Source organism: Oncorhynchus mykiss, chromosome 8 (assembly GCF_013265735.2).
Source record: "Oncorhynchus mykiss isolate Arlee chromosome 8, USDA_OmykA_1.1, whole genome shotgun sequence".
Lineage (NCBI taxonomy): Eukaryota > Metazoa > Chordata > Actinopteri > Salmoniformes > Salmonidae > Oncorhynchus > Oncorhynchus mykiss.
Window position 1 is genome coordinate 48,425,708 of NC_048572.1, and position 25,999 is coordinate 48,451,706.

The window sequence follows — 25,999 nt, forward strand, 5'->3', positions numbered from 1 at the left end:
CAGCAAAGCACCCCCACAACATGATGCTGCCACCCCGTGCTTCACGGTTGGGATGGTGTTCTTCGGCTTGCAAGGATCCCCCTTTTTCCTCCAAACAGAACAAAGGTCATTATGGCCAAACAATTCTATTTTTGTTTCATCAGACCAAAGGACATTTCTCCAAAAAGTACGATCTTTGTCCTCATGTGCAGTTGCAAACCGTAGTCTGGCTTTTTTATGGAGGTTTTGGAGCAGTGGCTTCTTCCTTGATGAGTGGCATGTCAGGTTTTGTTGATATAGCACTCGTTTTACTTTGGATATAGATACTTTTGTACCTGTTTCCTCCAAAATCTTCACAAGGTCCTTTGCTGTTGTTCTGGGATTGATTTGCACTTTTCGCACCAAAGTACATTCATCTCTAGGAGACAGAACGAGTCTCCTTCCTGAGCGGGATGACGGCTGTGTGGTCCCATGGTGATTAAACTTGCGTACTATTGTTTGTACAGATGAACAGATGAACGTTTGGAAATTGCTCCCAAGGATGAACCAGACTTGTGGTCTACAATTTTTTTTACGAGGTCTTGGCTGATTTCTTTTGATTTTCCCATGATGTCAAGCAAAGAGGTACTGAGTTTCAAAGTAGGCCTTGAAATACATCCACTGGTACACCTCCAATTGACTCAAATGATGTCAATTAGCCTATCAGAAGCTTCTAAGCCATGACATCATTTTCTGAAATTTTGCATTTAGACAGCTGCGCCACTGGGGAGGCCCCATCCAGGTCAGGATAACCAAAACATTTCTTTATTAAAGACCATCAGAAATAATGTTGGTACTTATTTTTATCCAAAGCCATGAATGAGTGAGTCACTCAGCTTTATGTAGGTGTCATCAACTTGATAATATATAATGATATTTCTGATATATTTTGTATTTCCAAAAAACTAAAAACTGAGCGATTGTAATCTGAATAAAGGCTTTTAGAGGGAGAGAAACGCTGGGCCAATTGTGCGCCGCCCTATGGGACTCCCAATCACAGTCGGATGTGTGATACATATTATTATTAAAGGTACTGCATAGATGTAAACATATATTTTTTAGCAAGAGGCAGCACTTGTATAGCCTAAGAAAGTAGCAGAAATATGCAGAAGTAGTTTTGAATGCATTTTATTGAAGGGAAACAATAACAGCCTAACTTTTTTGGGCAAGATAGTGATATATTCTTATATACAGTACAATAAGGAATTCAACTACAAAATACTAGTCTTCTCCCATTTGTTTAACCATTGCCCACACCCATAAGGTGTGTAAACAACAACAAATAAGAATAAAATAAGATAAGATACAAAACGTGACGAACATAAATCAATCAACTCTAATTAGCAGATTAGGACCGTATGTGTGCGCGCATTTCTCACATGTACAAGCACATAGTACTTGTTTTACAGTCCTTCTTTGGGGGACATAATTGGCATCTCATCCTCTTGCCTGACCCAGCTGCAGCCTCAGGTGGATCAGGAAAAGATTCAGCCCCCTGAACAGCTTTCACAAGAGCTGCAGAGGATGCTATGAAGGGGAGGCACTCCCTTCTTTGAATGTATGGGGTTACAAGTACCTTTCCCAGCTGCTCCAGGAACATCCTCCTCTTGATCCGCTGGTCAGGCATCCAGGTAGGGTTGATCTTGTTCTATATCACGAAGACATTGTAAGAGGACACATCAATGATGTTATGGAAGTTGACCAGGGGCCAGCTGGCAGTCAACATCCTGCTGCTGTAAGTTCCAATCACTTTGTTCAGGTTGTCCACGCCTCCTTTGTTGTGGTTGTAGTCCAGAATGATGGCTGGCTTCCTGTCCTCACGATCACTGTTCACAGATACCTCCTCCTCAAAATCATTGTTCTCCTATTCCTCCTGGACATCTGAAAAAATCAGATCTATGATCTGTTGGGCACTGAAACGTGCCCTCATTGCTTCAGCAAAGAGATAACTGGGGGGACTGTCATCTGCAGCACATTTATAGTCTGACCACTTTTCCCTTTTTTAATTTTAGTTTTTGAAATATATTTTTTTTCATTTCACTTCACCAAATTGGACTATTTTGTGTACGTCCAGTATACGAAATCCAAATAAAAATCTATGTAAATTATAGTTGTAATGCAACACAATAGGAAAAAATCCAAGGGGGAATGAATAATTTGGGATTGCACTGCATCATACACTGCATTTGAGCAACAATGGGAAAGTAGTTTTGCTTTTAAAGTTGATAAACTTCAATACTCACTTTTGAGAAAATGGCATTTTAATGTTTTGGTACCTACTGGAGAGCTCTCCTTTGTCTAAACACATTCATGCACCATTTCTTCACCCTCTTAAGCCAGCCTCACCCATCTCTTTAACGATTCACGTGTGAGGTCATGTGCTAAACACTGAGTAGTGTAGTAAGATTAAGACTAAAAGTGGTAAAAGTAGTAGCCTACAATAAGGAACAATTCCAGGTAAACAGAAAGTGTCCAGATAAAAATATTAGATGACGCTTACCCAGACACACCTGTCTAAATTGATGCGTCATGTGAAAGAAATGCAATAAATCTCATCCACATATTGCTACGTGGATGGGTCTCTACAGAAGGTGTAAACGGTACAGCCAAATGGTTACTTGCATAGTAGCAAAATCAGAAACAGATAGTGTCAATATAAAGAAAATAATATACAGTATGTACAATAAAATATCAATAACAATATCAGTGATAGATGAGGCCGTTATATGCAGTTATCACAATTCAGGTCCACACGTTTCCCCAAATCCTTTGTTGGTGAAGAACTGGTGCATGTAGTTGATAACTGCGCTGCTGCCTTTGCTTGATGACATGTCTTCATCAATCAAGTGGTTGACTTGTTATATTCCTTCACAGCAGACCTCAAACAAGCCACACGTGCGAGGGGTTAAAAAGTAGATGGGACTTTGTTGCATAGGGTCAGAAGGATAGTGCACCTGCAAACAACAAAAGAACATCAAGGTAAGTTAATGAAAAGAAAATGTAATGTAAAACGTTGATGCATTTTTTAATGCATCATTATCAGGTAAGTTTCACTTACTTACAAATGTGCAGAGCAGCAGCACTGCATACCGAAACATTATCTTGGAAACTGGAAGTTAAAATGATAACACATAGCCCGTCTACACGTACCTCTGGAAAATACAGAAATAATATGAGATCAATAAAAGTAGTGCCAATCACATTGGTCAATTAAATAATCAAAACGTGTTTATGCTTTAGCTACCAAGTGTTGTCATCGATTCCTTGTGGAGACGCAAAACTGCTGCTTTTGTCACAATGGGATGGCAGCAGCTTTCCACCAAAGTGTTCATGTCCTGGGTGGCATCCTGGTAATACTATTGCATTATCCTCTGCGTAGTTGTTGATGAAGTTCACCACTCGCTGCAAGTCCTCATGATTCAGGTGTAACCTGTGCTTGCTTGGGCTAGCTCTCTTTTTGATGGGAAGCCTTAGACCACTCTCCTTGTGTGACTGGTGGAGGAGAGTCAAGCGTGTTCTACTGATGCTGAAAGACAAATTCCAGGTACAAATATTTTGGCATTATTATACATAGATAGTAGTAATCACCATCAGACACACCTGGCTAACTTGATGGGTCATGTAATCATCTGACGAAATGGAGTCTTGTTTAGACATGCTAGCTAAACAATGAACCATAATCTTAATCCATAGAGTACAAGCCATAGAAGCCAATTGTCATAGCTAGCTAAAGCTAACCAAATAGGTTCAATGTTAGCTAGTTTGCTAGCTAACATTAGGATATAATTAGCAATGTGAAATGGCATTCTGAAAAAACATTACTACACACAGATCATAAACGTAATGTTAGCTAGCGAGCGAGCCAGCCATCTAATGTCAGCTAGCTAGCTAACAGTAAGCTTTAACTTGGGGTGTTTTGTTTAGACATGTAGCTAGCTAAACAATTAATCATAATCCTAATCCAGAGTACTAGCAATACAAACCGATTATCATAGCTAGCTAAAGTTAACCAAATAGGTTCAACGTTAGCTAGTTAGCTAGCTAACATTAGGCTATAACTAGCAATGCGAAATGGCATTTTGAGATAACATTACTACACACATCATAAACATAATGTTAGCTGGGTGGTTAGCAAGCTAGCCATCTAATGTCAGCTAGCTAGCTAACAGTAAGCTGACAAAATTCAAAATGTATAATAACTGAAACTGTAGCTAGACTCTTACCGGTGTACATAGATGAATGCTTCACGGCAGACTGCAACCCCTTTCATTAAATAAGACGTCCTGTGTCGTTTCCGTTGCTTGGCCCATTGTTGTGTCAAGTCACTCTGGTTCACACTAACCGTGTGCAATGCCATAAGAATTATCTTAAACTTTAGCCCCCACCAAAACTGACCATTTTACTTGCCCTAGAAGAGCTGGTTAGGCTGTTTTCATGTTATCCAGAGCGTTGGTGACTAACTGTGCTCCTGGCAACAATTGACTTATGCTTTTTGCTGACATTTACTGACCACCGGTCAAATTAAAACGGTGTTGAGCGTTCGTAAATTCATCAGTTATTCTGCACTCATACACACAGATCAGAGTTCTCTAAAACAGCTGTTGCAGTGACTTTCTATTGAAATGGATACTTGCATAGTGGAGTCTTTTGTAAAAATTTTACCACGCGGTACATAAAAAAAAGCCACGTTAGACAGGATTACCTTCACATACTGACCAGCTCAAAGACAGAGGCATGCTATATGGCAGACCAATCCAAACTCATCTCGCGGTATGTCCAGCCCACTCATTATCTCAGCCAGTTTGTTATTAAGGCACATGAAAGTTCACATGTTCGAGAAGGCATTTCTGCCCCCCCAAAAAAGTTTTGATAAAAATTAAAAGTTTAGGTTCAAACGGCTCTCCTGTGAAGTAGTAGGCTTAGTTTCCTGAAACGGGTCATATGTTCTGAGAATAACACTGGCGTATAAAACGGACACGGTGACTGAAATCATCAGGAAGTGGAAAGGGGATATGGTTCCCACTGTGACTATTAAAACCTACCCAAACCAAAAATCGTTGCAGCATTCACGCAAAACTGAAAGGGTAAACCACCGTATTTAACCACGGCAAAGTGTAGTTATTCACACAGTAAGGCAATCAAACAGGTAAAACTTCAGTACAGAGAAAGTGTAGTCGCAAATCAATGGCAATTCAACGTATGTGGCAGGGTCTACAGACAATCACGGTTTACAAAGTGAAAACAAGCCATGTCGTGGACACCGATGTCTTGCTCCCATACTGACCCTGCCCTTTGCAACTGGGTCCTGGAAGGTGACTGGGTCCTGAAGGTAGGTTACAACACTTCCACTACGCTGATCCTCAGCACAAGGGCCCAACAAGGGTGCGTGCTCAGCACCCTACTGTACTCCTTGATCACCCATGACTGTGTGGCCAGGAATGCCAAAAAACATCAAGGACATCAACCACTCGAGCCACGGCCTGTTCACCCCGTTATCTTTCAGAAGGCGAGGTCAGTACAGGTGCATCAAAGCTGGGACCGAGAGACTGAAAAACAACTTCTATCTCAGGGCCATCACTATCCGGCTACCACCTGGTTACTCAACCTTGCACCTTAGAGGCCGCAGCCCTATGTACATAGACATGGAATCACTAGTCACTTTACTAATGTTTACACACTGCTTTACACATTTCATATGTATATACTGTATTCTACTGTATTTTATTCAATGCCACTGACATTGCTCGTCCTAATATTTATATATTTCTTAAATCCATTATTTTACTTTTAGATTGGTGTGTATTTGTGTTGAATTGTTAAGACACTACTGCACTGCACAACTGCACTACTTGCAATAACATTGCTAAATAAGTGTACGTGACCAATACATTTGATTTTATTTAATGTGAAGACACTTTACAGCTCATCTCTGTCTTCACCTACTATGACAAACAGCTGTTTAGGGGCAGGCAAAATATTTGTATAACTTTTCTTTATTACATCAGAAATGTAACACTAATATATTCTCTCAAATTTGTCCACACCTGGATTGTGCAACATTTGCCTATTATTCTTTTCAAAAATCTTCAAGCTCTGTCAAATTGGTTGTTGATCATTGGTAGAAAACCATTTTCAGGTCTTGCCATAGATTTTCAAGTAGATTTAAAGTCAAAACTGTAACTCGCCCACTCAGGAACATTCACTGTGTTTTTGGTAAGCAACTCCAGTGTAGATTTGGCCTTGTGCTTTAGGTTATTGTTCTACTGAAAGGTGAATTCATCTCCCAGTGACTGGTGGAATGCAGATAACCAGGTTTTCCTGTGCTTAGCTCCATTTCGTTTCTCTTTTATCCTGAAAAATTCCACCATCCTTAACGATTACAAGCACACCCATAACATGATGCAGCCACCACTATGCTTGAAAATATGGAAAGTGGTACTCAGTAATGTGTTGAATTGGATTTGCCCCAAACATAACTTTTTATTCAGGACAAAAAGTTAGTGCCTTTTTGTAAACAGGATGCATGTTTTGGAATATTTGGATTCTGTACAGGCTTCCTTTTCACTCTGTCAATTAAGTTAGTATTGTGGAGTAACTTCAATGTGGTTGATCGATGCTCAGTTTTCTCCTATCACAGCCATTAAAATCGAACTGGTCTAAAGGTACCATTGGCCTTATGGTGAAATCCCTGAGTGTTTCCTTCCTCTCCAGCAACTAAGTTAGGAAGGACGCCTGTATCTGTAGTGAATGGGTGTATTGATACACCATTCAAAGTAACTTCACCAATGATTAAAGGGATATTCAAATGTCTGCTTTTTTTTACCCATTTATCAACTGGTGCCCTTCTTTGCGAGGCATTGGAAAACCTCCCTGGTTTTTGTCATTGAATGTGTGCTTGAAATTCACAGCTCTACTGAGGGACATTACAGATAATTGTATGTGTGGGGTACAGAGATGGGGTAGTCATTCAAAAATCATGTTAAACACCATTATTGCATACATGGTTAGTCCATGCAACTCCTTGTGACTTGTCAAGACAAAACAAAGGGGCTTACTTATTGACTCAAGACATTTCAGCTTTATTTTGTATTCATTTCTAATAATTTATTCCACTTCGGGGTATTATGGGGTAATGTGTGTAGATTAGTGACAAAATCTAAATGTAATCAATTTTAAATTCAGGTTGTAACACAAATGTGGAAAAGGTCAAGGGATGTGAATACTTTCTGAAGGCGCTGTATGTCATCTCTCTCATGACCGCCTGCTAGCAAGATTGTCATGTCATCATATTCAGGAGGCCAGACCATGCTCTTAACCTCTTGCACAGCTAAAACCTTTTATTAACTTAACTGAGATGCTAACATTGTTGCTCTTCTGTCTACCTATGAAACCATTTGAGACCTGTTTCAGGAAACTAGGCGTATTTCGCGGGTCACTACTTCACAGGAGAGCAGTTTGAACATTAACATTTTATTTTTATCAAAATGTGTTTGGCAGAAATACCTTCTCGAACATGTGAACTTTAACATGCCCATGCCTAAATAACAAACTTGTATGCCATCTGTAAATACAAATACAATTGTTAAATTACCAGCCTAGATGGTTTAGTCACAGAAAAACAGCAACCATCGCACTAGCCTTGATTGGCTGAGATAACGAGTGGGCTGGACATGCCAAGAGATGAGTTTGGATTGGTCTGTCATAGAGCACGCTTCTGTCTATTTGAGGTGGTCAGTATGTCTTGGTAATCGTGTCTGAAGCAGCTTTTTTTTTAAATGTATCATGCCGTAAAACTGCATAAGTGTTGCTCTCCACTTTCTGGAGGACTGAGTTTTGAAATCAGTGGAATTCGAGTATGATAGATAAAATGGAGAAAACACCTGTCTCCGGATTACATCTTCAAACTAAGGGCAACCATGGCATCACACAGGAGACATGTCCATCCATGAATGATTTTAACGGGTAGGATACATTTCTAATTTTGACAGAAAGTGGTTTCATTTCAAGTTAAAGTGAACTGTTAGCTAGCTAGCTAAAGTTACGTGTATGATCCTATTATTCATATCTCAGAGCCATTTGCTTGGTTAGCTATAGCCTAATGTTAGCTAGCTATGATTGAACCCTTTTCTCAGTACTTTGTTGAAGCACCTTTGGCAGCGATTACAGCGTTGAGTCTTCTTGGGTATGACACTAGAAGATGGGCATACCCGTATTTAAGGTAGTTTCTCCCATTCTTCATTGTAGAAACTCTCAAGCTCTGTCAGCTTGGATGGGGAGCTTTGCTGCAAAGCTATTTTCAGGTCTCTCCAGAGATGTTCGATTGGGTTAAAGTCTGGGCTCTCTGTACTTTACTCAGTTCATCTTTCCCTTGATCCTGTCTGCCAGGACTTGCCGCTGAAAAACAGTCCCACAGCATGCTGCTGCCACCACCATTCTTCACCGTAGGGATGGTGCCAAAGAGTTCAATCTTGGTTGTATCAGACCAAATAATCTGGTTTCTCATGGTCAGAGACCTTTAGGTGCCTATCGGCAAACTCCAAGCGGGCTGCCAATTGACTTTCACTGAGGAGTGGCTTCCGTCTGGCCAGTCTACCATAAAGGCCTGATTGGTGGACTGCTGCAGAGATTGTTGTCCTTCTGGACATTTCTCCCATCTCCACAGAGCAACTCTGGAGCTCTGTCAGAGTGACCATCGGGTTCTTGGTCACCTCCCTGACCAAGGCCCTTCTCCCCCGATTTCTCCATTTGGCCGGGCAGCCAGCTCTAGGAAGAGTGTTGGTGGTTCCAAACTTGTTCCATTTAAGAATGATGGAGGCCACTGTGTTCTTCAATGCTGCAGAAATGTTTTAGTACTCTTCCCCAGATCTGTGCCCCAACACAATCCTGTTTCAGAGCTCTACGGTCAATTCCTTCGACCTCAAGGCTTGGTTTTTGCGCTGACATGCACTCTCAACAGGTGTCTGCTTTTACAAATCAAGTCCAATCAATTGAATTTAACCCCAGGTGGACTCCAATCAAGTTGAAGAAACATATCAAGAATGATCAATGGAAACAGGAGGCACCTGAGCTCAATTTTGAGTTTCATAGCAAGGGTCTGAATACTTATGTAAATAAGGTATGTCTATTTTATTTTTTATAAATTAGCAAAAATGTGTGTGTAGATTGATAAGGAATAAAATATTTTATAAATTTTAGAATAAGGCTGAAACGTAACAAAATGTGGAAAAAGAGAAGGGGTCTGAATACTTTCAGAATGCACTGTATATTGTGTTATTTTATGGCTGGTTATGAAACCTACAGAAGTGTCAAAACCCACATTTATTCAAATGAGTTTGCTCCATGTCAAGAAGTTTCCTTTTCGCTTGAAAGTTTGTTTCTTAAATCCTTTGTTGTTGAAATGAATAATTTAGTCAGTTTTTTGTTGTTGTTACTTGTAGAAAATTTTACAAAATCCGCAACAGAATGACTGAAGAATCAGCAACAGAATGACCGCAATTGAATTGGCTAAACTGGGAAATGATAGTTTGTTAAATAAAACATAAAACAAACCTTCTGTTGACACGTAGGCTATGGTGTAATGGAATGTTTTCCCTTGTGTGGTAGGTTTTGACAAATGTGACATAAACAGCCATAAAACAACACAATATATGTCACAACAGGTCTAAATATATGGGTCATGACAGTGTTATGACCATATTAAAACAGTTTATGACAAGTTATGCAAGCTGTTATGACATACTCTGACATGGTTATGACCGTGTCATAACATGTTATGATGCTGGGTGTCACAAAGTGTTACCCAATAGAAGAGAGGGCTTCGACGAGCAGGTGTCCACATACTTTTGGTCATGTAGTGTACATCGAAACAGAATGAAGACATGAACAAGTGTAATACTGACTTTGTGATAGGTTTCATTATCAACACCAAAAAATATTGTAGTTAAGTGCTGTGCTAATTCTGCCAAATCCCTTGAGGGTTTAAAGCGCAAAGGCCTGAATTGAGAATTACGCATTAATAAAAATCTATCTAGTGACAAAATTACTTACATGAAGTCATATTTTTCATTGAAATACTGGGTAAAACAAAGACCCACTAACAGTAGACATAATCAACGTTTTGTTCTTGCCCTTCATATCAAATATTCAGTAGGCCTCAATACACAGACAGCGATTGAACACTGCAAGGCATATACTGTCGTTCTTTCTCAAAGGCAACAGGAAATAAACCCTCGCTTCGATGACCACTTAATTTGTGTGTCCCCCTCCCACCCTCCTCTTCTCTGATCCAATCAGCACAATCGGTGCTTATAACAAGGAACAAGAGGATGAGGGAATGCGGTAGCGCACCATAGGGCCCATCCGCACAATTATTTCCCCTTTTTCCTAAAGCCTCCCATGATTGAGCTACTGTGTGACACTAAACATAATTATTTCTCATTCATTAACTCCGGCTCAGATCTTACACCACGCGTCCTGGCAGGACATCATTATACATATCTCTCCCCTCCTGTCCTCTGCATTAGTGTATTGCCGTCTGGATTAGTGTGGGGGGTGGGGACGGAGAACGCAGCGGTGCCCATGTGATGCTAGCGTCCATGATTTAATTTAGCTGTTCGCCCTTCACGCCTCTAAGCCTGTGCTTCATGACAGCAATAGCGTCTCATATTCCATATATAGTGCACTTCTAATGACCAGGGCCCCATGGGACTTAGTCAATAGTACTGCACTATATAGGGAATAGGGGGCTTTTTGGGATGCATGCAACATTACAGAATCCTTGTCAGTGGGAATCTATGATAGTATTGGATGGATCAGTTAGGCTCTAGTTAGAAGGCTTTTTAGAGAGCGGAGCACCAAGATGGATGCAGTCACTGATTCCAAATCAACTTGGTGATGGTGCTGACGGCCTTATCATAGGCGTCTTTGGCTAATCTTTTGAGGCAACACTGCTTTTGCTACAGAAGATGATTAACCATGCTGTGCTTTTGATCACTTTGAGACGGCTTACATTATACACAGCTAGATGTCTACTGAAGCAATACTAGCTAAGTGAAAGGTGCAAGGTCACTTTCTTCACTACATTGCCACATGGTTTTGGTCTACCTTTAGACGGACTCTGATCAAACCACCAATGTTACATCTTCTGTCTCAAGTAGTTCAAACTGCCCTTGTGTCACAACACTGAATCCAGCGGTAATCTGACATTGGATTCACCTTCTGTCCTTGGGATCACAATCAAACATTCAGAAGCAAACCGAAGTAGTCCTCTACCACTTATTTGCACTGAAGGGATTGTAGGGTGTCACCTCGATTTTGACTTTGAAACAAGCCATTCAAAGAATACTGAAGGATGTATGGGTTAAAAAAGACGGGGCTCAATTCAATTCCAATTAAACTGATTTCAGGAAATGAATTCTATTATGAATTCCAGTTCCAGAACTAAAGAGCCAGTTATTTTTCTTATTTCTTTTTCCATCAATTTCTAAATTGGAATATCAATGAAACTCCCGGGTTGATAGAATTGACATGGAATTGTCATAGTCAATACTCAGAAAATCACTTTGCTAGGCCCTGGCCTGATGGCTGCAGGGGGCATGTGGGGGTGTGAGTTGTCCTGTGAGGGGGTGGTTTGTTCAGATGTGTCCAATCGATATGAGTTTGAGCCCTCTCGTCTAGTGGGTTGTTAGTGCCCCCGCTGGCTCTGCCGCTAGCCAGCAGTTCCAATCAATATGGTGCCTGGTGCTGTAGCCACCGCTTCCCATTGGGTGTCAGCCATCTGACACACTTTCTCCTACTGACCCTGCACTGGGAAAACGACAGGGTGCTGCTATTCTCTTTTCCACATTGTCGCAAATTGTTTTTTGATCGTTTGGGGACTCCTTATCCCCCCACAATATGTGATTAGGGGAATAGCTGTTAATGTCACTACAGGGATTGTTGTTCAAACTTTTCTGACACAAGCCATTGGCTATTTCCATTTTTTGTTGACATTAAGTCAGAGATTCACTTAAATATGAGGGAATTGGAATAACCCTCAGATTACAATACCAATTCCTACTCACAAGGTTAAGTTGTTTTAGAATACCATTCTGTAGGCAGCAGGATAGTGTATATATTGAGGCAGAGGTTTCACCTGAGGAGTGAGGTGGACGACTTTCATAATAATTTATCAAATGTGGAAACTCACAAAGGGGATGTACTCACTAAGTGGAAACTCGCAGTGGAAAGTCAAAGTAGAAATTCACAAAGGGGAAAGACAGTGGAAACTCACAAAGTGGAAACTCACAGTTGGTGATGTCAGGCGGGGCGAAACTGTCATTCATGAAGACACTGTTGGGTTTTGCTACTTTCAAGTAGACCACATCGGGGGTGTTTTTCAAGGCAGTCACAGCGTGTTCGTGGCTCACCTCCTCAAGGCAAGCACTGTTCACCTGCACAGAGACAGATAAACACACACGTTGTATGGACCACTCGGACAAGTTTACACTTATTGATGTGAGATCAAACTTGAATGTACACATTTGTAAAATTGTAAAACACAGTTAAAGCGGCAATCAGCAGTTGAAACGAAGCAAACTCCCCACCCGTTTTGGTAAAAAGCTGAGGGATAGAGCTGGAGAAATGTAACCACTCAAATTCATAGACAACGCAATGTATGCAAGAACTGAGCATTCATGATATTAACATTATAGTTTTAACCATTGTTGCATTAGATGCGTCTCAATCCAAACGCATCCGCTGATGTTGCACTTCCACATCTGCGATAAAGGGTGAGAACTAGAGCGGTGTTTGTCATACCATGAGACATCTCAAAAAACTCTTCTCACAAAATTGTCTGTAGGGTCTGAATGGAGCAGGGCTTAGACTCTTATGGGTTGAATAAGCTTATATTTCGGGTTCTGATGGCAGTTGAACTAAAGTTCATGAGGCATTTCTAAGTTATATTCTTCAAGAATAAAGGAGAACATTGAATTAATTCAGAAGTTTTAAAAAAACGAGGCATGTGCAGATTTCCACTTTAACTTCTTGGATATAGGGGGCGCTATTTTAATTTTTGGATGAAAAACGTTCCCGTTTTAAACAAGATATTTTGTCACAAAAAGATGCTCGACTATGCATATAATTGACAGCTTTGGAAAGAAAACACTGACGTTTCCAAAACTGCAAAGATATTGTCTGTGAGTGCCACAGAACTGATGTTACAGGCGAAACCCAGATAAAGATCCAATCAGGAAGTGCCGCATTTTTTTAAACAGCCTCATGCCAATGAGTTCATATATGGCTGTGAAGCAGCTAGGAGTCAGCTTACGTTTTCCACAGGGTGTCTGCAGCATTGTGACGTCTTTTTAAGCATTTCCATTGGAGAAGGGCTGTAAGGGACCATATATAGCATGTGGTCACATGGTGTCTCCCGGAGAAAACGTTGCGTAAAATACTGAGGTAGCCATTTTTCCAATAGTTTCTTATGAGAAACCATCTGCCTCCACGGATATATTATTAAATACATATGTTAAAAACACTTTGAGGATGGATCCTAAACAACGTTTGCCGTGTTTCTGTCAATATTATGGACCAAATTTTGAAAAAGGTTTGGCGTTATAGTTGAAGTATTTTCGGTTGATTTCTCAGCCAAGCAGGATGAACAAACGTGACGTTTTTCGCCTCCAAAAATATTATTTTTGGGAAAAAGGAACATTTGCTATCTAACTGGGAGTCTCCTGAGTGAAAGCATCTGAAGTTCTTCAAAGGTAAATTATTTAATTTGGTTGCTTTTCTTATTTTTGTGAAAATGTTGCCTGCTGCCAGCACAGCCTAGCATAGCATTATGCCATGCTAAACTTACACAAATGCTTGTCTAGCGTTGGCTGTAACGCATATTTAGAAAATCTGAGCACAAGGCTAAGCTTGTGTTTCAATATATTTATTTCATTTCATTTGCGATTTTCATGAATAGGAAACGTTGCGTTATGGTAATGAGCTTGAGGCTATTATTACGCTCCCGGATACGGGATTGCTCGACGCTAGAGGTTAAAGGTGCACCCTCAAAACATATCATATGAACATTATATTACAGGGAGCTGCACACTCAAATATGGAAACACCACAGTACCAGTAACATAAAAAACAAATGTGTCAAAAAACTCACCACCAATCCTGTCTCATGGAAATGGTGAAGCCTTAATGCAAGGGTTCTGAGGTACTTAATTAGTTACTCGTTGATGTATCTGTAATAATGACCATGTAACTAAATGAGTGGAATGAAGGACAATGTAAATGGAAATAGTGATCTTACAGCCAGAAGTTTGTCTCCTATCTGTAGCCTCCCGTCTTTGTGCGCAGCTCCTCCTTCGATGATTTTGGTGACGTAGATGCTGTTGTCCCCTGGGATGTGCTGGTTCCCCACTCCCCCTGCTATACTGAAACCAAGACCTGGACGAGACAAGAGGAGAATTTTCATAACGTTAACCAATCTGTGAAAATAAATATGTATGCTGAAAAAAAAGTCACACTCACTGTTTTAGCATAACAATAATGAAATTCCCATCACCAGCAAACAATATAAATCACAGGGAAAAAGTGTTTTTCTGATATGTTTCCTAGGAATCCGAGGCATTGTTCTCTTGCCTGTATAATCATATGGCAATGAGGGATTTTAACTAAAGCTACTTTGCTAAAAAGAGGAAAGAAACAAAACAAATCCACACTGCCAGTACTCATGCTACATTCCTTTGACCAGGTTAACCTCAATAAAAGCATGAAATACACATGACAGCTGGTGTTAAACTAAAGTAATGAATAAGAAGGTGAGGCGCAACAGTCGCCATTAAATATATATTTAACTTGATAAAGAATAAAACGTGGTGTGACATTTAAACAGACATTCACCAGACACTAAACTACAGTAAAAAATGATGTTGGGCTGACAATCATAAGCTACAGTGTTATCAAAGTAACATGTTTACAGTTATAAATCAGACCTGTCCTGAAACTGTGCGCACATGAATAAGTATTAAAACTTTGCTTGAAAAACACCCATCATTCATCTTTTATGCTGACAAAAAGTATTGGAATTAGGCCATGGCAGTTTGTAAAGGAAATAGCAATGGCGAACTTGATCAAAAGTCTCTGGAAGTGTTGCCAAATTTGATAACTTTAACTTCGACATTTGCTGTGTCTGACATTTTCCGAAAAAAACTTCCATGTTGAGTCTCATTCTCTGCTTTATACACACGAATGACAAACACAGGTAATAATTTCGGAACGGGGGCTTTTCCGTTTGCGAGAGTGGAGACATCGAATCTGAATTTCCAACAATGAGAGATTTTTGTTCGAGTTAACTGAGATTAGTGACTGAATTTCTCATATACAGTGCATTCAGAAATTATTCAGACCCCTTCCCTATTTCCACAATGTTACCTTACAGCATTAATCTAAAATGTATTAAATAAAATGTTCCTCAATCTACACACAATACCCCAGAATTACAAAGCGAAAACAGGTTTAGACATTTTTGCAAATAAAAAACAGATACCTTATTTACATAACTATTCAGACCCTTTGCTATGAGACTGGAAATTGAGCTCAGGTGCATCCTGTTTCCATTGATAATCTTTGAGATGATTCTACAACTTGGAGTACACCTGTGGTAAATTCAATTGGTTAGACATGATTTGTAAAGGCACACACCTGTCTATATAAGGTCCTACAGTTGACAGTGAATGTCAGAGCAAAAACCAAGCCATGAGGTCACAGGAATTGTCCGTAGAGTTCCGAGACAGGATTGTGTCGAGGCACGACTAAAACATTTCTGCATCATTGACGGTCCCCAGAAACACAGTTGCCTCCATCATTCTTAAAGGAAAGAAGTTTGGAACCACCAAGACTCTTTCTAGAGCTGGCCGCCGGGCCAAACCGAGCAATCGGGGGAGAAGGCCCTTGGTTAGAGAGGTGACCAAGAACCTGATGGTCACTAGCACAGAGTTCCAGAGTTCCTCTGGAGATAGTATAACCTTCCAGAAGGCCAACCATCTCTTCAGCAGTCCAACAATCAGGCTTTTATGGTAAAGTGGCCAGGCGGAAGCCACTGCTCAGTAAAAAGCACATGACAGCCTGCTTGGAGTTTGCCAAAAGGCACATAAAGATACTCAGACCATGAGAAACAAGACTCTTTGGCATGGATGCCAAGCGTCAAGTCTGGAGGAAACAAGGCACCATCCCTACGGTGAAGCATGGTGTTGGCAGCATCATGCTGTGGGGATGTTTTTCAGCGGCAGGAACTGGGAGACTTGTCAGGATCGAGGCAAAGATGAAAGGAGCAAAGTACAGAGTGATCCTTGATGATAACCTGATCCAGAGCGCTCTTGACCTTACAACAGGACAACGACCCTAAGCACACAGTCAAGGCAACGGCTTCGGGACAGGTCTCTGAATGTCCTTGAGTGGCCCAACTAAAGCCCAGATTTGAACTCGATCTAACATCTCTGGAGATACCTAAAAATTGCCCTGCAGCAACGCTCTCCATCCAACCTGACAGAGCACGAGACGATCTGCAGAGAAGAATGGGAGAAACTCCCCAAATGGAGGTGTGCCAAACTTCAACAAAGTACTGAGTAAAGGGTCTGAATACTTGTGATCAGTTTTTTATTTTATAAAATGTACACATATTTCTAAAAAAACAGTATTAGTTTGTTTTTGTGGGGTATTGTGTGTAGATTGAGGGAAAAAACAATTTAATACATTTTAGAAAATGGCTGTTAACCTAACAAAATTTGGAAAAAGTCAAGGTCTGATTAATTTCCGAAGGCACTGTATATACACAAGAGTATGTGGACACCCCTTCAAATGAGTAGATTCGGCTATTTCAGCCACACCCGTGGCTGACGTATAAAATTTAGCAAACAACCATGCAATCCCCATAGGTAAACATTGGCAGTAGAATGGCCTTATTTTAGCATGGTTTTATCTAGGCCTTAGTAATAATGATCGCGCTTATCAGGTAGCTAGCGCTAGCTAATGTTTCCACGTGGCTGGTTAGAGTAATCAGGTAGCTAGCTAACGCTGAACAGTCTACTTTTGGGCCCTACTTTGGGCCTTGAAATGTGTGGAGTACTACGGATGTGACAAATGAAAACATTTCTTAATGTTTAAACTGCCGTTATGGGTTTCCAGCTTAAACTATAAAACAAATTCATAAAATTCCACGTGAATTTACAATGCTGCTGCCAGAAACAGTTTGGGTCTCACGGTGCGTCCCATTCAGATGGTTAAGCATTGCACCCGTTGTACTATTACTGTACCTCAATTGCACCTAGCTAAGTTAGCACTTCCTTCTCAAAGTATTGCCATACAGGACTTTGTTGTTGTGCTTGCCTTTCTCTGCCATTTTTCCAACTGTTATCGATGATAACAATTATCCTTGACTCCTTGCACATCGACTCCCGATGTCGACTCCCATTTCTGAGAGTCAAGATTAAATTCCACGAAGAATAGACTGCTATTATTCTGGATTTTTGGAACGGAGGAGACTGATTAGTTGCCGTACTTCTGAGAACAAACCGGTCACATCTTTCCAAGCGAGCTAGCGAGGGACGGCGAGAGAGCGGAGGCGCACAGTATAGGCAGGTAGACCACCAGGCAGGCAGACAGAAAGGTGCACTAGGCCTACAGTCCCTTTAGAAAGTATTCATACTGACTTATTCCACATGATGTTGTGTTACAGCCGGAACTAAAAAAGGATACATAAGTATTCAATACTAAAGCTGTGAGTCTTCCTGCTTAAGTCTAACTTTGCACAACTGGATTGTACAATATTTGCACATTATCCTTAAACTCTTCAAGCTCTGTCAAGTTGGTTGTTCATCACTGCTAGACAGTCTTGCCATAGATTTTAAGCCGATTTAAGTGAAAACTAACTAGGAACTCAGGAACATTCAACGTCATCTTGGTAAGCATCTACAGAGTATATTTGGCCTTGTGTTTTAGGTTACTGTCCGGCTGAAAGGTGAATCTTTTTTTTGTGTGTTTTTTTTTGTTAAGGATCCCAATTTCGTTTAAACCTCTAAAGTTGATTAACACTCCCTAGCGTCACACGGTGATACCATTTTGAATATTGAATAGCTCCCCATGTGTTTATTCTAGAGATGTTTCTTGTAGCAGCTGCAGCTCAATCCCCTCTTTAGAACGACAAAGTTCTTGTGAAAGCAGTCTTTTTCTACACGAGAGGATCCGGACAAGAAAATGTCTGTAAAACCTGAACCATTTGAGCTACAAACGAATAAGTCCCCACCAACAAAAGGCGACTCTCACGAGCACCAGTGTTGGTTGTTCTGCTCTACAACATCCACAAGCTTTACAGCAGAACTGTCTCGGATGTCGTCGTTTCGAAGAGCGTTTCTCCCAAAACCAACTGTCCAGACTGAACCGTTGGAGCTACAAACTAATATGTCACCAATAAAAAGGGTAGGTTCTCACAAATATGAAATTGGTGGTTGTTTTGCTCTACAAAGCACGAACGCTTCAGGGGAGTCGTCTGAAGGTAACCTAGTACCGGGCTGTAGAAATGGAAAAACGTGCATAGGGGGTAAAAAAACAAAAGGTGTCACGAATAACAGTACCAAACATGGGTCTAAAAAGTTTTTTTTCCCCCCAGACTTCTCTCAGATATAGGACAGACACTTCAAAGCTTTATTTCTTATGATTTATTTTTGACCATCTGTGTTGCAATGTACAAATGTGTTGGGCTATGGGCTAAAGCAGTATAGGCCAAATTCAATGTTAAATCTTTTCTTTTTTTTTATACCTACAGGGGACCTAAAATTCCAAATCAAATGGCTAAATTATAAATTTTATGACCATCTTAAAAAAATTCAATTTGTTAGCTTAGTAGATATTGTGATCTAAGGGCTTACACCTTTTAACGTTCACACCCCTATGGAGTACACTACCTTTGGGCCCTGAAATGTATGGATCACACTACCTTTTGCCCTGAAATGTATGGAGTACACTACATTTGGGCCCTATAGAGAAGTAAGGGAGACCGGGGACAATAGTAACACTGGTCAATTGTAATCCATCAATTATTTAAATTGAGGAAGCCTTACTTTTTTTGCCACCTCTCAGTCTTGATTATTGACCTGTAGAACATTATGCATGTATCTAAACATATCATTTTTTATCAGTAAGATGAGGTATAGTTGATGACAATTATTGTTCTCACAAGATGTATGTTCTCACAAGACTAATTTGGAAAGAGTTCTATGCTTGGGGTTAGGTGTAACGCAATGCTGTACGTCACCCCTTAAAATTATATATGTAATTACATAGACACATTCACATCAACTTTGGTAGTGCAACCAAGATAATACTTCAGAAAAATGTACACTTTTTGTAATGCTAATGCAAAATATAATATTTAAAAATATAATAACAGGTCAAAAGAAAATGTCAACTTAGTGTATTTTCATCCAAATATCAGTAAAAAAAATAAATCATAATTGTTCAATTACACCACATTTTTACCACTGAAGACAGTGTTACAACTGTCCCATATACAACTTACCATGGTCGTTGGTGGCACCGGGAAATACAAGGCCTGGCTAGCCAAAAAACTTGTTTTGATCTTATCTGAGGCTTAAAAGTGTAATTATACTTTGATTTAGAGATTAAAACCAATAGTTTTCTAATGCTAATTAGCAAATGCAACAACGACTGATAATGATAGAGCACGTCACAAATGTACATTTGTGTGACATTTTGAAATCACTACAAACAGTGTTAAAGTAAATCATATTTTAAGAAACAACTCCAAAATAGTCTCCCCTACACTACCTTTGGGCCCTCTAAAAAAGCTTAATGTAGCATTAATGCTGTAGTGTGGATAAGTGTGTTGAATTAAATGTAACACTATTAGTTGATTTAACACTTGTGATGTTGCTGTGTACCTTTGGGTCCTTTCACTAGCTTGATCTCCATCACCTTCTCGGAGACAGGCTTCCTCCGGCGGACGTAGAGGCGCACCAGCGACCCGGCATCCTTCAGAGCTTCCACTGCCCGACTGTGGGTCACGTCCCGCACGTCTGCCTCATTCACCCGCAGGATGACGTCGTTGACCCTTCACCGGGGTGAAGAGGAATGACAGTTAAAGCCAGGGTGGGGTCCCATAATCCAATCATAGTTTCAGCCAACTCATTACTCAAAGGACAAGTTCAGTATTTTACAACTTAAAGTCAATTGGTTCCTCAGTTTGTAGTGACTGTTCGAAGAAAAACAAACCATGGATTACAGTTTCTATTGGCCCATAGACTACTTTCAGGGTGGGGAACCATCCTGTTACGAAAAACTGAACTTCACTTTTAAAGTCTGCAGGTGTAATCCATTATGATGCAGGTATAATGCTTTGTAACACTTGTCATGAGCATGTACGACCTACTCATATCTTCCAGTCACAAGACCTGAAGGTAAATTGCCAGTTTGCTTCAAATTACCAACAAAAGATTCAAATGACGACAAAAACAAAAAATGGAGTAATACTTTAGGTAAGAGTGGACAGTAAGTGTAAGTGTAAGAACATTGTACTATGTTCATGTATAAAAAGGCCCAGATGCCCTTTATTTTGGCTACCATGGCTAGAAGAGATCTCAGTGACTTTGAAAGAGTAGTCTCAAAGGAGCATAGGGGGTTTAAAGATGGTGTCTGTCACCAGATCTCAACCCAAAAAAACAATTATGGGAGATTATGAAGCGGCACTTGAGACTGTTTTCAAGCACCATAAACAAAACACTGAATGATGGAATTTATTGTGGAAGAATTGTGTCGCATCCCTCCAATAGAGTTCCAGACACTTGCGGAATCTATGCCAAGAAACATTGAAGCTGTTCTGGCAGCTGGTAAGGGCCCAATGCCCTATTAACACACTTTATGTTGGGGTTTCCTTTATTTTGGCAGTTACGTGTATGTATGTATGTATGTATGTATGTATGTATGTATGTATATAAAATGACTTGAAAATGACAAAGAACATCAGGAAATATCTCAGATCTCTCTTTACCTTTCCAAATTGACTAGATAAAATGGAACTGACCCTGTAGCTTTCTCAAACTTGCGCAACCAAAACCGACATCGGGTGCCATATTTGACCCTCCCCCGTCGATGGAGAATGTCACACTGGCTCACGTCCGCTATTGTGACTCTGGCTTATCTTGACACTTGTCAACGGCTGTATTAAGTTCTTCTGCCGGGGACTAGTGTAATATTGATGAGGTGATGAAAGCACCCAAGCACTCTGACCCTGTGGGTGTGTCTGTGGGGTCCACAGGGAAGCTTGTGTCTGTCAGTGACTGTCGGGATATTGAATTATGTTACCTGCCAGGGTGTTACTGTTCAGGGTCGTGTTCATTCGGGCACAATATGAACCCAGGTCTACAATTTGCGACAGTCACCCTCTCAATGCTCCTCTTTCTATGCTGTGCTAGTAGGCTGCGTGAGTAATATCCTGGGTCCTATCCACACAAACATATTACTCTAAGACCCCAGACAATCTGGGATCATTTAGGGATGCCAAACTGACGGATGTGCACATGTAGGCTACACGTTTAAGCAGTGGATCTGCAAGTGCGTAGCCTATAGATCCAAAAGCTAAGACACCGACTCATGCAAGGGTTTGTCTTTATTTTGACTATATTCTACATTGTAGAATATAGTAAAAAAATAATGTAGTAAACAAAACAGTCATGTAGTAACCAGAAATTTGTTAACCTTTCTAGGGTAGGTGGGACAATAGAGTCCCACCTGGCCAACATCCAGTGAAATTACAGAGCGCGAAATTCAAAAACACTAAATTCAAATATTTAACATTCTTGAAAATATATGCGTTATACATCAAAATAAAGCTTAACTTCTTGTTAATCCAGCCGCCGTGTCAGATTTCAAAAAGGCTTTAAGGTGAAAGCAAACCATGCGATTATCTGAGGACAGCGCCCCGCTTACACAAATGAAAATCATATTTCAACCAGGCAGGTGCGACAAGTCAGAAATAGCAATATAAAAAAATGCCTTACCTTTGATGATCTTCTTCTGTTGGCACTCCAAAAGGTCCAAGTTACATCACAAATGGTCCTTTTGTTCGATAATTGTCCTTTATATCCATAAAAACTCAGTTTAGCTGGCGCGCTTCAGTCAATAATCCACCCATTTTCTCTCCTTCAAAATGCATACAAAATGAACCCCAAAAATTACTAATAAACTTTTCCAAACAAGTCAAACATTTAGAATCAACCCTGAGGTCTCCTAATACGCAAATAAATGATCAAATTTAAGAGGGAGAATCGTCATTGTCTTTAAAAAAATACAGAAGAACGCGCTCTCTTCCAAGCGCTTGGAAACACTACAGCAAAAATGGGAGCCACCTAGAAAAAAATTTCAAAAACCAGCCTGAAACTTATTCTAAAGACTGTTGACATCTAGTGGAAGCCCTAGGAACTGCAATATGGGAGGAAAAAGTGGTAAACTGAAATTATTTTTGGGGGGGATGGTTTGTCCTCGGGCATTTCAATTAACAGGTGTGCCATGTGAAAAGTTAATTTGTGGAATGTTTCCTTCTTAATGCCAATCAGTTGTGTTGTGACATGGTAGGAGTGATATACTTAAGGTAGCACTATTTGGTAAAAGACCGTGTCCATATTATGGCAAGAACAGCTCAAATAAACAAAGAGAAACGGCAGTCCATCATTACTTTAAAACATGAAGGTCAGTCAATCCGGATAATGTCAAGAACTTTGAAAGTTTCAAGTGCAGTGGCAAATGATGATGAAACTGGCTCTCATGAGGACCGCCACAGGAAAGGAAGACCCAGAGTTACCGCTGCTGCAGAGGATAACGTTCATTAGAGTTAACTGCACCTCAGATTCCAGCCCAAATAAATGCTTCACAGAGTTCAAGTAACACACATCTCAACATCAACTGTTCAGAAAAGACTGCATGAATCAGGTATTCATGGGAGAATTGCTGCAATGAAACCATTACTAAAGGACACCAATATGAAGAAGAGACTTGGTTGGGCCAAGAAACACAGGCAATGGACATTAGACCGGTGGAAAACTGTAGCGATACACCATTCCATCTGGTTTGTGCTTAGTGGGACTGTCATTTGTTTTTCAACAGAACAATGACCAAACACACCTCCAGGCTGTGTAAGGGCTATTTGACCAAGAAGGAGAGTGATGGAGTGCGGCATCAGATGACCTGGCCTCCACAATCACCCGACCCCAATTGAGATGATTCGGGATGAGTTGGACCGCAGAGTGAAGGAAAAGCAACCAACAAGTGTTCAGCATATGTGGAAACTCCTTCAAGACTGTTGGAGAAGCATTCCAAGTGAAGCTGGTTGAGAGAATTTCAAGTGTATAAAGCTGTCATCAAGGCAAAGGGTGGCTACTTTGAAGAATCAAAATATATTTCTATTTGTTTCACACTTTTTTGGTTACTACATTATTCCATATGTGTTATTTCATAGTTTTGATGTCTTCACTATTATTCAACAATGTAGGAAATAACAAAAATAAAGAAAAACCCTTGAATGAGTAGCTGTGTCCAAACGTTTGACTGATACTGTATACCTAAAGGTCTTATGTGAGCCGGTTCAGCCAATTCAGAGAGTATATAACGAACAATTACACAATGCGTCAGTATGTGAGTACAGTCGTGGCCAAACGTTTTGAGAATGACAAAAATATAAATTTTTACAAAGTCTGCTGCTTCAGGGTCTTTAGACAGATGTTACTGTGGAATACTGAAGTATAATTACAAGCATTCCATAAGTGTCAAAGGCTTTTATTGACAATTAGATGAAGTTGATGCAAAGAGTCAATATTTGCAGTGTGGACCTTTTTTCAAGACCTCTGCAATCCACCCTGGCATGCTGTCAATTAACTTCTAGGCCACATCCTGACTGATGGCAGCCCATTCTTGCATAATCAATGCTTGGAGATTGTCAGAATTTGTGGGTTTTTGTTTGCTTCTTGAGGATTGACCACAAGTTCTCAATGGGATTAAGGTCTGGGGAGTTTCCTGGCCATGGACCCAAAATGTCAATGTTTTGTTCCTCGAGCCACTTAGTTATCACTTTTTCCTTATGGCAAGGTGCTCCATCATGCTGGAAAAGGCATTGTTCGTCACCAAACTGTTCCTGGATGGTAGGGAGAAGTTGCTCTCGGGGATGTGTTGGTACCATTCTTTATTCATGGCTGTGTTCTTAGGCAAAATTGTGAAAAATTCTTATTCAAACTCTATCAGCATGACAGAGTGATCTCCAGCCTTGTCCTCGTTAACGAGAGAATCACTGACTTTGTAAGCTGGTCCTTTTGTGGCAGGGCTGAAATGCAGTGGAAATGTTTTTTGGGGGGATTCAGTTCATTTGCATGGCAAAAAGGGACTTTGCAATTAATTGCAATGCATCTGATAACTCTTCATAACATTCTGGAGTATATGCAAATTGGCATCATACAAACTGAGGCAGCAGACTGGGAAAATTCATATTTGTGTCATTCTCTAAGCTTTTGCCACAACTGTACGTGTGTGTATTCTTTAGGGATGTGACAAATTTAAAAAAATAAAAATAAAAGTTCTAATTTATTGGTTTTAAGTTAAAACGAAAAAATAAACATTTTTTGGAAACAATCAAAGCTTACCTTAGTGGTCAAATGATTGCGTTCACCAGAAAGAAAAAAGACAACAGAAAAAATGAAGACGTTTACAGAACGTATCCTGAGCATAGACAGGCAATATGCTCTTCAAAAAACACCCAGTGAAATACTAGCTCACCAACTATGTCAATCTGACACATTGCATACAATTGCACAAATAAATGACAGTGATTGTATGCCCACCTGTGACAACAATGAAATAGACGATGTCAAAAACGTATATTCTAATTTATATCCATCAGAATACATTGGAAACACTCCACTAATTGAAGAACACCACCCACCGCTTCCGAGTATATTACTCGCCAATGTCCAGTCTCTAGATAACAAGGTAGACGAAATTAAGGCAAGGGTTGCCTTCCAGAGACATCTGGGATTGTAACATTCTGTTTCACGGAAACATGGCTCACTCAGGATATGTTGCCGGAGTCGGTACAGCCACTGGATTTCTTTATGCGTCGTGCCGACAGAAATAAACATCTCTCTGGGAAGGAGGAGGGCGGGGGTGTATGCTTCATGATTAACGACTTATGGTGTAGTCGTAACAACATACAGGAACTCAAGTCCTTTTGTTCACCTGACCAATAATTTTTTACAATCAAATGCAGACCATACTATCTCACAAGATAATTATCTTTGGTTATCACAGCCGTGTATATCCCGCCTCAAGCCAATACCCCGACGGCCATCAATGAACTTCACTGGACTCTATGCAAACTGGAAACCATATATTCCGAGACACCATTTATTAAAGCTGGGATTTTAACAAAGCGAATTTGAGAACAAGCCTACCTAAATTCTATCAGCATATTGATCGTAGCACTCATGTGGGCAATACACTGGATCACGGCTACTCTAACTTCCGCGAAGCATACAAGGCCCTCCCCCACCCTCTCTTCTGCAAATCCGACCATGACTCTATTTTGCTCCTACCGTCCTATAGGCAGAAAATCAAACAGGATGCACCCGTGACTGGACCTATCCAACGCTGGTCTGACCAATCGGAATCCACGCTTCAAGAATGTTTTGATCACGAGGACTGAGAAATGTTCTGGGCAGCCTCATAGAATAACATCGATTTATATGCTGAATCTGTGAGTGAGTTTATAAGGAAGTGCATTGGAGATGTTGTGTCCACTGTGACAATTAAAACCTACCCTAAACAGAAACTGTGGATAGATGGCGGCATTCGTGCAGAACTTAAATAGCGAACCACTGCATTTAACAATGGAAAAATGACTGGGAACATGGCCAAATTTAAACAGTGTAGTGATTCCCTCCGC

The 25,999-nt window shown here is 40.4% G+C and overlaps 1 protein-coding gene across 29 annotated transcripts in view; it reads right to left on the minus strand.

Annotated features, from left to right (window-relative positions):
• The window catches only part of dlg1l (discs, large (Drosophila) homolog 1, like), a 260,585-nt gene that overhangs the window by 69,704 nt on the left and 164,882 nt on the right, over positions 1 to 25,999 (minus strand). For 14 of the 29 annotated variants that reach the window (XM_021612710.2, XM_021612715.2, XM_021612716.2 and 11 more), the window contains 3 exons: positions 19,959 to 20,128; positions 14,312 to 14,448; positions 12,290 to 12,449 (listed from right to left, as the gene is read on the minus strand). In XM_021612710.2, the coding sequence (XP_021468385.2) occupies positions 12,290 to 12,449; positions 14,312 to 14,448; positions 19,959 to 20,128 (467 nt within the window). Of the gene's footprint in view, positions 1 to 1,594; positions 2,973 to 3,076; positions 3,171 to 3,262; positions 3,510 to 12,289; positions 12,450 to 14,311; positions 14,449 to 19,958; positions 20,129 to 25,999 lie in introns of those variants that run through there. The other 15 variants (XM_036985530.1, XM_036985529.1, XM_036985528.1 and 12 more) reach the window with 3 other exon arrangements.